This window comes from Chenopodium album, chromosome 9 (assembly GCF_948465745.1).
Source record: "Chenopodium album chromosome 9, dcCheAlbu1.1, whole genome shotgun sequence".
In the NCBI taxonomy this organism is placed as follows: Eukaryota; Viridiplantae; Streptophyta; class Magnoliopsida; order Caryophyllales; family Amaranthaceae; genus Chenopodium; species Chenopodium album.
In genome coordinates this window covers 23,154,760-23,169,721 of record NC_137842.1, presented here as the reverse complement: position 1 = coordinate 23,169,721, position 14,962 = coordinate 23,154,760, and the positions used below count along the sequence as shown (strand labels likewise).

The window sequence follows — 14,962 nt, the reverse complement described above, 5'->3', positions numbered from 1 at the left end:
TCATGGTCAATTATATGTTGCAATGTCACGAGTTACATCTGCTTCCGGGCTAAAAATCTTAGTACAAAATAAAAAGGATGTTTCTCACAGTTTAACCAAAAATATTGTGTATAAGAAAGTATTAAACGGTAAATTAGCTATGTATGTAGTTTTGTTATAACATTTGTTTAGTAACTCTTAGCAATGTTTGTTTTAGTGTAATTTTAGATCTATACTGTTTTTTTTATATATTAGATTTTCTTTGTCATTTTAATGCTTTTATTTTGCTTTATTATAGATTTATTTCATTATCTATATTATTTATGTAACCTGTATACATGTGCGCGGTGATAAGTGACTTTTATGTCACTTTTAGGGTGTTTTTTGAGTCGCTTTTCGGCTTATTTAACAATAATTTAGCCCATTTTGTTCTTTACTTCTTTTATTTGCTTATTCTCGTCTTTTATCTTTATTTTGAGTATTTTATTAGTTTTTATTAGTTTTTAGTTTATATTTGTAGTTTTAGTTAATAATTTCCCGCTTCTCTCATTTTATTTATTTTATTTTCTTTTAGTTTCTAGTTTGTTTTATTTTATTTCATTTTATTTTATTATTTATTTAGTTTTAGCTTTTTATTTTACTTTATTTATCTTATCTTATTTTATTTTATTTATCTTATTTTATTTTATTTTATCTTTTAAAAATCCCCTCGTGTTGTTTTTAGTTGTAGGTGTTTTCGGGTCCGTGGTCGATTGGGTTCAAGGTCTGAGGTTCGAGGCACAAAATTGAACCAAGCTCCACCACTGCTTTCCCCTAACAACACCAACACCAACTGCCACAGCAGCCACCCAAACCCACCACCAATCCACACCCAGCCGCACCTGAACCACCATCACCAACCAATCCCCTGCTCCCATAAACCACAACCAACATCACCAAACAACCACCAGCAACCACCTTCTCACACCCACATTTCAGCCCCCTTCACCGCACATCATCAACAACCACCTTCTCCAGCACTCCTACACCACAACTCAACCACCGCACCAATTTACAACCACCACCAACCTCCAATCACAACCGCTTCCAACCACCGTTGGCCACCAATAAAAGCCGACACAACAGCGGCCAAAAATCGCAGCAACCCATGTCCAATTCCACTCTCACTAGCCACCAAAATCACAACCAAACCACCACCTATCACAACCACCAGCAACCCCTGCTCACCTCACACCAAGAACCACCTTCAGCCACGCAATTCGCCACCAATCCCAGCCAACTCGCACTCCGTAAGCCGCCAAAACCACCGCAACAGTAGCAGCCAACAAATCGCAACAATTCACTTCAATCAAGCGCCCAAAATCAGAGCAAATAACAATTAATCAAGTTCGAGCAAACCAAAGGAGTTCGGTCGAAGTTCGAGTAAGAAACTTTTGAGGTTTTGTAATTTGAAGAGGTGTGGTCAAACACACCCATGGTTCGACCGAACCAACCCCGTAGTTCGGCCGCACCAACCCATGGTTCGACCGAACCATTTCACGAGCTTCGCTCGTGACTTTTAATGAAAATCGAACGGCTGCAAAGTGATAATTGCTGATGATGATGGAGTATGAACGGTGATGATGATGCGTGAATGGGTGCTTGAATTGGAGCAGGGGAATTCGAAAGTGAAAGGAGAAAGGAGTCTGATGGTTTTTCGTGGGTTTTGGGGGGAATTTAGTGGGTTTTGGGGTTTTTCTTTTCCATTTCCTTTTATTTTATTTTTATTTTTGTTTTTTTTTTATTTTTAGTTTAGTTATTTTAATTGTTTTAGTTTAGTTTTATTTCTTTTTTAATTTCTTTTATGTTATTTTAGCTTGTATTATAAATACCCTCTTTGGGTTATTTTCTAAAAACCTTCAATCAACATTTTATTTTTAGATAGATTAGATTAGTTTAGCCAATATTTTCTCTCTCTTAGGGTTAGTTTAGGAGTAGTGTAGAGAGAGAAAGCTTGGATTTCCATGGAGTTTTTGAGAGGTTGAAGAAGCAACTTTGTGGAACTTCTTCTCATCTATTCAACGAGAATTTTCTAACTTTCTCTCATCTTTATTTCTTGCTTAATTCTTAGTTTTTGCTTTTTGTTTATTGATTTGAGTAGATTAACTAGTTTATTTGTTTAATCTTGTTTTTATTCTTTTTTTACCTTGTTTTCCATGTCTTTCATCATTATGTTAGCTTAGATTTTGTTCTAGGGAAATGGATGAAGGTTATGTTAATAAATTGAATGATTGATTGTGATTAGTATGGAATTGTTTCTTGATTATTGTGTATGGAGGATGCTTTTATGGATTAGAATCTTTCTAGCTAATTGATTCTATGTTCTTAATTGTGGTTTCAATCGATTGTGCGAGAGTGAATTGGTTGAGAGCCCTAATTTCTTCCATACCTTTTCTAGGCTAGTTGCACTAGAGTGAATTAGTTTAGTAGGATAATTAACATACTTAATTGTGCGAGAGTGAGTTAAATGTGTTTATTGTTCCTAATCAAGGTCATTTTCATCTAATTGTATGATGTTATTGAATGTATTGATGTAATTGGATTCCACTTTCCCTAGTTTTAGTTATTTGTTCTTAGTTGTGTTTAGTTGAACCTCTCTCTATCTCACAAGCTTTCCTACTAGTCTAGTTAGCACAAATTGATACACTTAGTCCTTTTGGGTTCGACCCTTTACTTGCCACTAACTAGTTTAGTGTAAGTTTAGGTATTAGAAATTTCTAATTTGGTTAGGGTTAGTAGTCCCAACGACCTACTTCCACCCTCGATCAAATTTTGGCGCTGTTGCCGGTGACTAAGGCGTTCATTAGTTTGTGTTGATTAGATTAGCTAGGTTCTTGTATATAATTTGAGTTTTGTTTGCTTTTCTTTGTTCTTTGTATAAAAATGGCATGCTTATCTTTTCCTCAATTTGATGGTGAACCCTTCTATGCTTACTTTGAAAGACTAGATGGTTTTCTTAGTCACCATGGGTGTTCTCTTAATGATGCTTGTTGTATAGCTTATTGGGGCATGAATGAGTATAATAGGGGAATGGTTGAGGACATGAATAATGGTAGATTTTTTCATTTGTCTATGCATGATGCATGGGATTTCTTCACATGGCTTGCTAAGGATTCTTTAGATAGAGAATCTCATGTTTCTTATTTTGATTCTCAATGCCAAGATACTTTTAATTTTTGCATGAATTCTCTTGATACTTCTTATGTGCCTTGTGATAATCCAAGTATGCTAATTGACACCTTTCCCCCTTATGCTCATTTTGATGAGGTTTGTGCTAATTTTGATGATGTGCAATTTGACTTTGATCATGAACCTCAACCCAGTAACATTGATGCCCAAATTCTCTCTCAAATGCAATATCTCACCCAACAACTCCAAGAGCTTCAAGAGGAACAAAAATGAGAGAAGTGAGGCTTGCCCAAGTGATGAGTGCTATGATTGTTTTAGATGGACGTGAGGCACCTCATTTGGAGTGTAAGAGTGTTTTTGAGGATGATGTGGGCCATGGTGTGAAGGTGAGGGGAGATTTTCTTGTAATGGGAGGATTTTTTAGGATTTTGATCCTTTTCATTCCCCAATAGAGCTTGAATGTCATCCTTCCCCATATTCACCCCCTTTGAGAGCTTCCCCTGGTGAGGATGTGAGTGAGCCATCTTCATGTTTAAATGAGGGAGTTCATGAGGATGATGATGATGAATTTGAGCAATCAAGAGAGATTGAGAGTCCCTTGAGTGATGGTGGAAAAGTTGTGAATGAAGAAAATGTCGATTTTGAGGATTCCAACCCCCTTCCCCATCTTGATGAGTCCCCCTTGCATGTTTGTGACCCTTCTATCCATGAGTCTTTGGACTCATTTGAGGTTATGGCTAGTATGTTCATTGAAGGTGTAACAAAACATTATATCCTTTTGAGAGAGTTCATTGGAAATGCTTCATGGGAAAGGGATGAGTTTGAGAGAAACCTTTATCCTTTCATGCATGGTTTAGAGACTCTAGGCTTTGAGGATCTTGAGGGAGTAGTTTTTCATCGTTGTGATAGAGAGGAAGATGAGGTTATTTCTATTGGAAAGTTTTTGTTTGAGGGAGATTTGAGTCTTGAGTGTTCTTTTGAGGATTCTATGATTGATTTTCATGCCCTCGTTGATGATGTGAGGCATTGTGAGACCATTGTTTCTCCTCCCCTTCCTCATGTCCCTTTCTCAAGGAAATTTGACCACATCTCCTACTATCCCATGTTCCTCCCTTCTTTTGTCAAAGAGCCTATTGAGGACCTTCTCTTGTTTGATGAGACTCTCCCTTTTCATCCTCCTATTATTGAGGAAATGGGTGATTGTGCCACCCAAAAAGATTTTGAGGAGGATTTGCCTTTTTATTCTTTTCCTTATTTTACTTCTTCTTTCTTTTCTTATTTTCTTGATTTTTCTTTTGATTTTTCTTCTTTCTTTTGGCATCTTCCTCCTCACTTACGTGCAATAATCTTGTTGCACGTCCTTCTCCCGTCATTTGCCTACTTGTTATCATATGAAATGTGTAGTAGTGCATTTGATAAGCTCTTGCGATCGTTGCAATATTATTTACTAGAGTGGTCTCGCTTGGACGTTAAACCAGCCTTTCTCGGGAAGTAACCCGAGGTTTTTATTGCTTTCATTTTCTTTTCTTTTTAGTTAGACTTTCTCTCATGGAAATTTTTGTGTGCTTTTTTGCTAGGTACATGACTTGATATACTCTTATGCATTGGTTTGGATCAAGAATCAAGGAAGTTTGATGCCTATTTTTGCTAGCATATGGAAATCGAGATTCAATTCAAGAGGAAATCGGCTTTGAAAGGTTAAATTGGTTCATTTGCGGGTAATTACACCCACCAATGTCCGGTAATATATTTCCTAGCTCTTTCTCTAATGGTTGGTGACTCGTTGGACTTGTGTTGGTTTGTTGGATTGATTTCTTTCTTTTCCCCTCTCATGGATTATTTTGTTTATATTTGAGTATATTGTCTCACTCAAGCTTGGGGGAGGGTATTCTATCATGTGTGGTGGGATGTTGATTCAAATATGCATTTCCATGTCTTTTCTTATATTTTGAAAAGTCCAAAAAGATTTTTGTTTACTTTCAAGGTAATTTTGGCAAAATGTGTTTTGTTTGTTCTTATTTTGGACATTCTATTTTGGGAATTGCATCCTTGAATGTTTTTCTTCCTAAGTGGTAAATGTATGCACGGTTTGAGAGTGCTATTGGTTGACTCTAGGATACTATATGCTAAGGTAGTCGGGTTAAGAACTTTTAGGGGTCCATGAAGCCTTAGTTCACGGGAATGTGGTAAGATGGAGTTGCTCTCTATAGTGGATTTGAAACCCTTGGTTGGTATTTGTTTGGTTATAATCCCTTGTGAGCTTCATTTATTCTAGCCTTCATCGCCTTGTTGAGCGGCTATTTAGGATCCTTGACTATGCATGTCTTAATCCTTTTTTTGCCCTCTAGCTCCCAAGATCGTGACCGAGCCACTCTAGGGGAGGAAAAGGGCACCTTTTCTCATTTTTCTTTATCTTCTTTTTATTTTGTTACAAATTTGGTTTTCTATTTTGCATCGACCTACTTTCTAACCAATTTGAGCCTAATGTTTCCCGCTCTTGTTTAAACCGCGTTACAAACCCAATGGCCTATGTCTACCAACCCTTTTAGTTAGTGAAGCATTGGCATGTGAGGTTTGAGTTTTGAGAGTGTTGATCATGAGCAAGAAAACTTTGTGAATTGGTTTAAGTATGGTCTTGAAAGTTGAGCTTGAAAAGAATATGCAAAAAAGTTTGAGAAGAAAGATGCAATTCAAGAAAATCAAGGAAATTTTGAAGAAAAAGCCGTCCATAGTAAAAAAAAGGCAAGGACATCAAATAAGTGCTAAAAAATAAAAAAAAAATATTGAAAAAGAAACAAAAAACACAAAAAGTTTAGTTTGGTTTCGTTTTCTTCCCTAGTTTAAGCATTGAGGACAATGCTTCGTTCAAGCTTGGGGGGGGGGGGGAGCGTTACTTCGTTTTTGGTATATATTGTGTTAGTGTTGAATAAGCTTGGGGGAGATGGCATTATTGGTATATTTGTTTGATATTTTGTGACTTCTTGAGTTTGTTTTTGAGAGTAGGCCACTCTTTTGCTTCACTTAGGAAATATCACCAAAATTTTCAAATTTTTACCCCGCCTTAACCCTTAGCCTTATGTTACAACCCAATAAAAGACCCTTAGACATTAGTGGGGTTGGGTCAAAGAACGGTGGAGGGAGATAGACTTCAAACCTATGGAGAGAGTATACATAGTTGAGATGTCGGGATTACCTTCTCAAAGTTTTTCATTTCTCTATCTTTTTCCGGTTCCTTTGTGGAATCATGAGAAGCTAGCTTAAGGGTTGATTTGAAGCTAGTGGAGAGAACGCGGCCCGATTGGTTGGGGCTAGGGTGGATTGTGTCCCCATTAGTTCTCTATGCTTATCATATGTTATGTTTCAATCAACCATTGACATCTTGGAACATGCATACATTTGTCTATTTAGAAAGGTTTGCATTCATTGGTGCTTGTTCCTATCTCTCGTCCAAATATGAACTTTATGTTTTCTTTCTCTTTTTATGTTTCTTTTATTTTCTTTTTATTGCCTTGCCTTGGTTTTTATTTAGAGTTGTGGGTTAAACTCTTAGGACACCCTCACGAGAGCACACTTGTCCTCTAGGGCGATCTAGGGGTTTAAAGGGCTTGACTTTAGTTGCTAAAATTGACCGTGATTCCTACGAAAGTGAGTTAGTGTACATTCTTGTCTCCTTTACAGCTTGTTTGGATATCTTTTTAGGAAGGAAGGGAGGGAAGGGATAGAGAGGGGAGGGAAAAGAAGGGGAGGGGAGGGAGGAAGAATTTTTATTTCCCTTGTTTGGATAGAAGAGAAAGGGAAGGGAAGGGAGGGAAGAATACCTGGTAACAGCTGAAGGAAGAAGATGACATAACTTCTTCTTTTTTTTTTTCATTTCCTTTTTAAATATCTAGGAGTATTATTCATATTTTTCATTTTGGAGTACACTTCATTTTTTTAGAGTAATTTTTTGGAGTATTTTATATAAAAAAATTTATTTATTTATTTATTATTTATTTTTATTTTTTTCATCCTTTTTAACATTATGCTTGAGTAGTTGAGTTTATATATTATTTTTTTGGAATGCTTTTAAATAATAAATTAAATTTAATAAAATTTGCAATCAAAAGCATGAAATTTATAGTGAAAAAACTAACAATTATCTTGAAAATTATAGACATTACAATTTATATCACCTAAAATATTCTCATTGATTGGCTATTTCAAAAAAAAAAAAAAATTCTCATTGGAAAATTCTTTGTTATGATCAAGGACTCAAAAGCACACTTCTAATTTTCTTCATCGAGCATCATCTCTATCAAATAGTCCTTTCTTTCCTCCGGTGGACAACCAAAAAGCTCTCGTATCCTTGACTGTTTTGCATTTAAGAACCTATAAGCTTTGCGATGAGTTAACGAGTCAATCTCCATCTTTGACAACTCTTCAAAAACCTCTTGTGGTGAATACACTTGAGCACGACATCTCTCAACAATAACATTTCCCTCTCGAAGAGCTTGAGCCACATTGTCCAACCCTTCTTTTATGAATAGGAGCTCATTTTGAAACACTTCCTCTGATTTTCTTTTCTTCCCTTTTTGGTTGGACGAATCGGCAGAATCACTTGGTTGGGCTTCTCCAAGGCTTTCATCCTTCTTCTCAAAGCTTGATTCATCCATAGCCTTCATTTTCTTCTCCTTTGCAGTTCCAGAAATTTCACCATTTGCCCTATCCTTGGAAAAAAGCTTCAAAAGTACATCATAATGACGAAATGGAGTTGTTTTCCACTTAGCAGCTTCTGGTTTTCGCTACAAAAAAAAAAATTACAGCAACATTACAGCCATAATTAGCATTACAACAACATTACAACAGTAATTGCAGCATTACAACAGCATTATGACAATAATATTTATACACAACAGCAGCATTATGACAACATACTCACATATACTCTACTATGAAGCCATCAGCTCATCAGACACCAAGTTAAGCTAAACCAAACATACCCAATGATCTGGTTGCACCAAGTTAAGACACCAAGAAATTCTTGTGTGTGGAAAGGAGACATGGGTGTAATACAATAAGCAAAAACTAAGGTACAAAATTGTATGTTGGCCATCAAATAATAATTAGAATTGCAATAGACAGTGGTAACAGAACTCAAAAATTAACACCAACTTCAAAGTCTATCAGAGAGAACAGAGGGCAGTAAAACGTAATAATTCAGGGAAAGCAGCTTGAAGAATAGAATGAACATCAAGACGGAGAGGAAAATATAGAAAGAAAAAAATAAGACGAATTTACTTTTACCAATCAGCAATATGTCTGACCAATTTGAAAATGAGACAACTGAGATCAATGCCAACTGAGATCACCACAAGCAACTAATTTCCACAGCATAAGTATCACCACAAACAGCAACATTACAGAAGCAATTACAACAATAATTACAGCAAAGCATGGACAGAAAAAGTACCTCAATCAAGTTATCCCAAACTTCATCTACATTCTCAAACAATTGCGTTTCTTCATTCCAACCCCAACCACTAGCATTGAAAAGATCATAAACATCGTTGAAATTACTCTTTATCGTCTTAAGCCGATTCTTCAAATGCTCTTTGGTAAAAGAATAGTTCAACTTTTCAGTACATTCCTTCAAAACATTTTCATACGCCTTTGAAGTGAACTGGCCATCAACTCTATTTCCATTAATGTCCTCAGCGATCAAAGCATCAAGAAAGACCTTGTCCATGTGTAAAGTCCACCGAAGAGAAGAGGATGCCTTTCCATCTGAGCTTTTGTTTTTCTTCACCATCTGTGCTCATATAAAATAGATAAAAAAAATATTTTATAAAGAGCATATAGATTGCTACAATATAGAATTTTCATAAACTGAATCAAAATAAAAAAAATACAAGTATTCATTAACAAAAACAAAAACAAAATAAAAAAATATATATAGTTATTTCCCCTACAATACATAATCATCCCACATTTGTTTAGCTATACTATATCGAATTTTAGACCCTTCTTTAGATTCTTCTTCGGTTGAAAGAGTCTCACACTCCTCATTGTCCACATCTAGTAATTCACGATCCACTTCATCAATAAGGCTTTGATCCGGATCAAATCCCATGAGAAAATTGTGAAGTATGCAACATACTACAATAATATCAGTTTGGGTTTTAAGAGAATATTGAGGCTCATTAGTTCCACCAATAATTCCAAAACATTTTTTTAGAACTCCAAAAGCTCTCTCAATTGCATTTCGTAAGGAGGCATGACGATGGTTGAATATTTGTTTGGCATTCTCGGGACTCCGATTCGAGTATTCTTTAAGATGATATCTTACACCTCTATAAGGTGTAATAAGAGAAGTCTTTAACATATAGCCAGCATCTCCAAGATAATACTTACCTAATTACATAAATAAATAATTACTAATAGTTTAAATATTAAGAATAATAAAACAATAGGTAACATAGATACTAATTCATTACCTTGAGGAATAATTAACTTGTCTTCCCTACTTAGAGCATTCTTAAATACTCTAGAGTCAGAAGCTGAACCCTCCCAACCTACTAAAACATAAGTGAATTTGAGGTCAAAAGTACAAGCCGCCAACAAATTTTGTGATGGATAACCTTTCCTCCCTCGAAATCTACGAGCATTGGCACCGACAACTTTCACACGAATATGAGTTCCATCAAGAGCACCAATGCAATCCTTGAAATAAGGGAAAAATCGACTATCACCACGAACTTCTGGGGAAACTTCCTCTAATCCATTAGGTTGCTTAAGAAATTGATCTTCCATCTTAATTATAGAATTTAGAAATCTATGGAATTGTCGGCTCACCGTTTCACCAGAACGCATAAAAAATGCACTCAACGAGCAATTTCTTGCATTATGACCAAGAATATACAAAGATTTTGCCACTTGCTCCTCCACCGAAGCCCGTCTTGTATCCTTTAGATACTTCCCATCCCTTAAAATTTTACACAACTTAACAAAAGTCTCAGGGCTCATACGAATCAATTGTCGACTAATTCGAGTGACTTTTAAATCATTCATAAGTTCACGACGTCTACTCTCTTTGACCATGTAGGCTTCTAAACTACGATTTCGTGTCAATCTTCCCAAACTCCTACTTAGGTAATATGACTTGATAAGACACATTGCATACACAACATAACCAACAACCTGAATTACAGCTCCACGTCTTGTTCTTTCCCATGTCACTTCCCCATTTTCGACATCATCCGTTCTACTAACCTCAAAATCTCCCTCCATATTAAAGGCAATGTGAACAACTATAAAAATATTATTGAACATATCAACAACAAAAGCATAACAATTATAAATATACAAACCACAAAAACTTAAAATCAACTAAATTAAGGCTCAAATACACTACAAAGAGTGGAACATAGGGAAAGAAGGTAGATTTGACCTATCCTACAAAAAATGCTCTGTAAAAGTAATGCAAATGTTGTGAAGTGGTCTTATGGTCAAGTGGATTATTGAATATGCATACATTATACAAGGAAGTTAAACGAATATGACAACAATACATGCACAGTGCATAACTAAGTAGGTATTATCATCAAATTCAGGGTTGTACTCAACATAATTAAAAAAAAAATAATAGTTTGTTCTTTACTAAGATTAATTAACTCGAGTAAGCATGTCAAATTGTCAATTCACAGGTATCAAGATATGTTAGAAGCTGTGACGCAGTTATTTTTAAAGGGAAGTTAAGCAAATTCACATCAAATAAAACAAAGATACAAACCAAGTATATCTATGACTTCCCTTCGCATAAGAAACCTCATTAGGAACAAACCCATGTCTCTTAGGCATTTCGTCGAACAGTTGGGGTACATTATCATACAACTTAGAATGATTACAAGCAGCAGTTCAATATGCCTTAGAAATCACACACAAAATTGTACGCATCCATAACAAAGCAAAGCATCAAGAACATGCATCCTAGCTTGAGTAGAAAAACAAAATCGCACTCCACAGTACAAAATTGCATTAAAATATTCAATCAACAAAATCAAACTAAAATTTGACACTTACCTTGAAAAAATCTGATAAATCGTGAGAGAGATGACAAGTATGAGTAGATTAGTAGTGAAATCGCACTCCACAAACCCTAGAAATTGGGGGAAAAATTTGCATTTTGGAACCCTAAAATTTTTGGGGATATCGTGAGGAGAGAGAATGAAAAACTGATGCTCAGATTTTTGTTAGATAGTAAAGGGTATATTTGTCTTTTTACAATACATCAGTTTTTACAAAATTTTCCTTCCAAATCTTTTCAAAATTGGAAAGATTTTACTCTTAAGTAATTAATGAATTATTTTCCACCCATTTCCTTTCCTTCCATTTCCTTTCCCTTCCTAATTTGCTATCCAAATAAAGGAAATTGTATCCCTCCCTTTCCCTTCTCTTCCTTTCCCCCCAAATCCTTCTATCCAAACACACCCTTAGTGTCTTAGATTTTCTTGAATAAATCATTCTCCTTCTCTCGTGTTTCATGTTAATTTGCTCGAGGACGAGCAAAAGTTTAGCTTGGGGGAGTTTGATAAGTGACTTTTATGTCACTTTTAGGGTGTTTATTGAGTCGCTTTCCGGCTTATTTAATAATAATTTAGCCCATTTTGTTCTTTATTTCTTTTATTTGCTTATTCTCGTCTTTTATCTTTATTTTGAGTATTTTAGTAGTTTTTAATAGTTTTTAGTTTATTTTTGTAGTTTTAGTTAATAATTTCCCGCTTCTCTCATTTTATTTATTTTATTTTCTTTTAGTTTCTAGTTTGTTTTATTTTATTTTATTTTATTTCATTTTATTTTATTATATATTTAGTTTTAGCTTTTTATTTTACTTTATTTATTTATCTTATTTTATTTTATTTATCTTATTTTATTTTATTTTATCTTTTAAAAATCCCCTCGTTTTGTTTTTGGTTGTAGGTGTTTTCGGGTCCATGGTCGATCGGGTTCAAGGTCCAAGGTTCGAGGTTCGAGGCACAAAATTGAACCAAGCACCACCACTGCTTTCCCCCAACAACACCAACACCAACTGCCACAGCAGCCACCCAAACCCACCACCAATCCACACCCAACCGCACCTGAACCACTATCAACAACCAATCCCCTGCTCCCATAAACCGCAACCAACATCACCAAATAACCACCAGCAACCACCTTCTCACACCCACACTTCAGCCCCCTTCACCGCACATCAACAACAACCACCTGCTCCACCACTCCGACACCACAACTCAACCACCGCACCAATTTACAGCCACTACCAACCTCCAATCATAGCCGCTTCCAACCACCGTTAGCCACCAATAAAAGCCGACACAGCAGCGGCCAAAAATCGCAGCAACCCATGTCCAATTCCACTCTCACCAGCCACCAAAATCACAAACAAACCACCACCTATCACAACCACCAGCAACCCCTGCTCACCTCACACCAAGAACCACCTTCAGCCACGCAATTCGCCACCAATCCCAGCCAACTCGTACTTCGTCAGCCGCCAAAACCAGCGCAACAGTAGCAGCCAACAAATCGCAACAATTCACTTCAATCAAGCGCCCAAAATCAGAGCAAATAACAATTAATCAAGTTCGAGCAAACCAAAGGAGTTCGGTCGAAGTTCGAGTAAGAAACTTTTGAGGTTTTGTAATTTGAAGAGGTGTGGTAGAACACAACCATGGTTCGACCGAACCAACCCCGTAGTTCGGCCGCACCAACCCATGGTTCGAGCGAACCATTTCACGAGCTTCGCTCGTGAGTTTTAATGAAAATCGAACGGCTGGAAAGTGATAATTGCTGATGATGATGGATTATGAACGGTGATGATGATGCGTGAATGGGTGCTTGAATTAGAGCAGGGGAATTCGAAAGTGAAAGGAGAAAGGAGTCTGATGGTTTTTCGTGGGTTTTGGGGGGAATTTGGTGGGTTTTGGGGTTTTTATTTTCCTTTTCATTTTATTTTATTTTATTTTATATTTAGTTTTGTTTTTTTTTTGGTTTTTAGTTTAGTTATTTTAATTGTTTTAGTTTAGTTTTATTTCTTTTTTAATTTCTTTTATGTTATTTTAGCTTGTATTATAAATACCCTCTTTGAGGTTATTTTCTAAAAACCTTCAATCAACATTTTATTTTTAGATTGATTAGATTAGTTTAGCCTATATTTTCTCTCTCTTAGGGTTAGTTTAGGAGTAGTGTAGAGAGAGAAAGCTTAGATTTCCATGGTGTTTTTGAGAGGTTGAAGAAGCAACTTTGTGGAACTTCTTCTCATCTATTCAATGAGCATTTTCTAACTTTCTCTCATCTTTATTTCTTGCTTAATTCTTATTTTTTGCTGTTTGTTTATTGATTTGAGTAGATTAATTAGTTTATTTGTTTAATCTTGTTTTTATTCTTATTTTACTTTGTTTTCCATGTCTTTTTCATTATGTTAGCTTAGATTTTGTTCTAGGGAAATGGATGAAGGTTATGTTAATAAATTGAATGATTGATTGTGATTAGTATGGAATTGTTTCGTGATTATTATGTATGGAGGATGCTTTTATGGATTAGAATATTTCTACCTAATTGATTCTATGTTCTTAATTGTGATTTCAATCGATTGTGCGAGAGTGAGTTGGTTGAGAGCCCTAATTTCTTCCATACCTTTGCTAGGCTAGTTGCACGATAGTGAATTAGTTTAGTAGGATAATTAACATGCTTAATTGTGTGAGAGTGAGTTAAATGTGTTGATTGTTCCTAATCAAGGCCATTTTCATCTAATTGTATGATGTTATTGAATGTATTGATGTAATTGGATTCCACTTTCCCTAGTTTTTGACTCGCAGTGTCCCATCCACTCGCGCCAACCCTTAACGGTTAGGCTTCAGCGCGGTGCATCCGGAAAATTAACCATGGACCCTCTTTGACTAACCCATATCCGAACTTTAGAGAACTAGAGTCATGGTTAGGTTGCAAACTCATTGCATCATATTGTGACTACTTGACTACTTGTGCATTCTTTGCTTGTGCATATTCTGTGTTTTTCCTAATCGTTTGTTTGACTTGTTATTAAACCTAAATAAACTAACTAATGACTAAAAGACTTTGCTTAAATAACTAATTTATTAATTTGAGCTAATAAATATGTCTAAAATCGAGTCATAGTCTCTTTAAGTCAACCCGGATTTTTTTATTCCCGTATACTGCACAAGCGTCAACTTGTTTTGGTCATAGCCGGAGTTCTAGGAAGAACTACGAGTTGTACATCCTATGGATCTGTAGCCTTAAGTTTTATCTTTAACTTGGAGTTAGTTTCATCCCAATCAGAGTCACAGATCAAAAGTTATGACTAAAATACCACAACCTGTCCAATTTAATGCATATACGTGTGGTCTTAAGTTTTTGTTCGAGTCTAGTCACATAGTCTAGCCACATGGTCATGAAACGAGTCTTAACATGTTACCTACACTCACTAGTCTTAGCACACACTTTGAGTATATAACACCATGACCATGTCTTAGGTTCATGCATGAGTCGGTTTTTTCCGTCATTTGAGTTGGGGGTACATTCTATTCCTAATTTTTTTTTTCTTCTCTCCATCTACATCATCTTTCTCCATATCACAACATTCATTCTTTCTACCTTCTTCCATCCATTGCATGTTGAATAGAGTTTGAGTCAAATAATTAACAAGGAATATCCCTAATTTTCCTTTTCCACAGTACTTGGTCGAGGAGAGAAGGGTGATTAATCAAGGACAACCTCTTTATTCATGTCTTAATTTTTGATAAACCGATTCGTCAAAAGA

At 35.8% G+C, this 14,962-nt stretch overlaps 1 protein-coding gene across 1 annotated transcript; it reads right to left on the bottom strand.

Moving 5' to 3' along the window:
* Positions 1–8,491: 8,491 nt before the first annotated feature.
* Positions 8,492–10,413, bottom strand: LOC145557532 (uncharacterized). The gene is made up of 3 exons (XM_081618705.1): positions 9,621–10,413; positions 9,101–9,537; positions 8,492–8,935 (listed from the first exon to the last, which is right to left on the bottom strand). The coding sequence occupies exons 1-3, from the start codon at positions 10,411–10,413 to the stop codon at positions 8,492–8,494; spliced, it is 1,674 nt and encodes a 557-aa protein (XP_081474831.1).
* Between the last annotated feature and the right edge of the window lie 4,549 nt (positions 10,414–14,962).

Excerpts from the sequence above, each read along its gene's own strand:
- LOC145557532 (XM_081618705.1), bottom strand. The coding sequence starts at position 10,413 with ATGGAGGGAGATTTTGAGGTTAGTAGAACGGATGATGTCGAAAATGGG. Across the intron at positions 9,538-9,620 it reads CAAGTTAATTATTCCTCAAG|GTAAGTATTATCTTGGAGAT; the intron begins GTAATGAATTAG and ends TTATGTAATTAG. Across the intron at positions 8,936-9,100 it reads AACAAATGTGGGATGATTAT|ATGGTGAAGAAAAACAAAAG; the intron begins GTATTGTAGGGG and ends ATATGAGCACAG.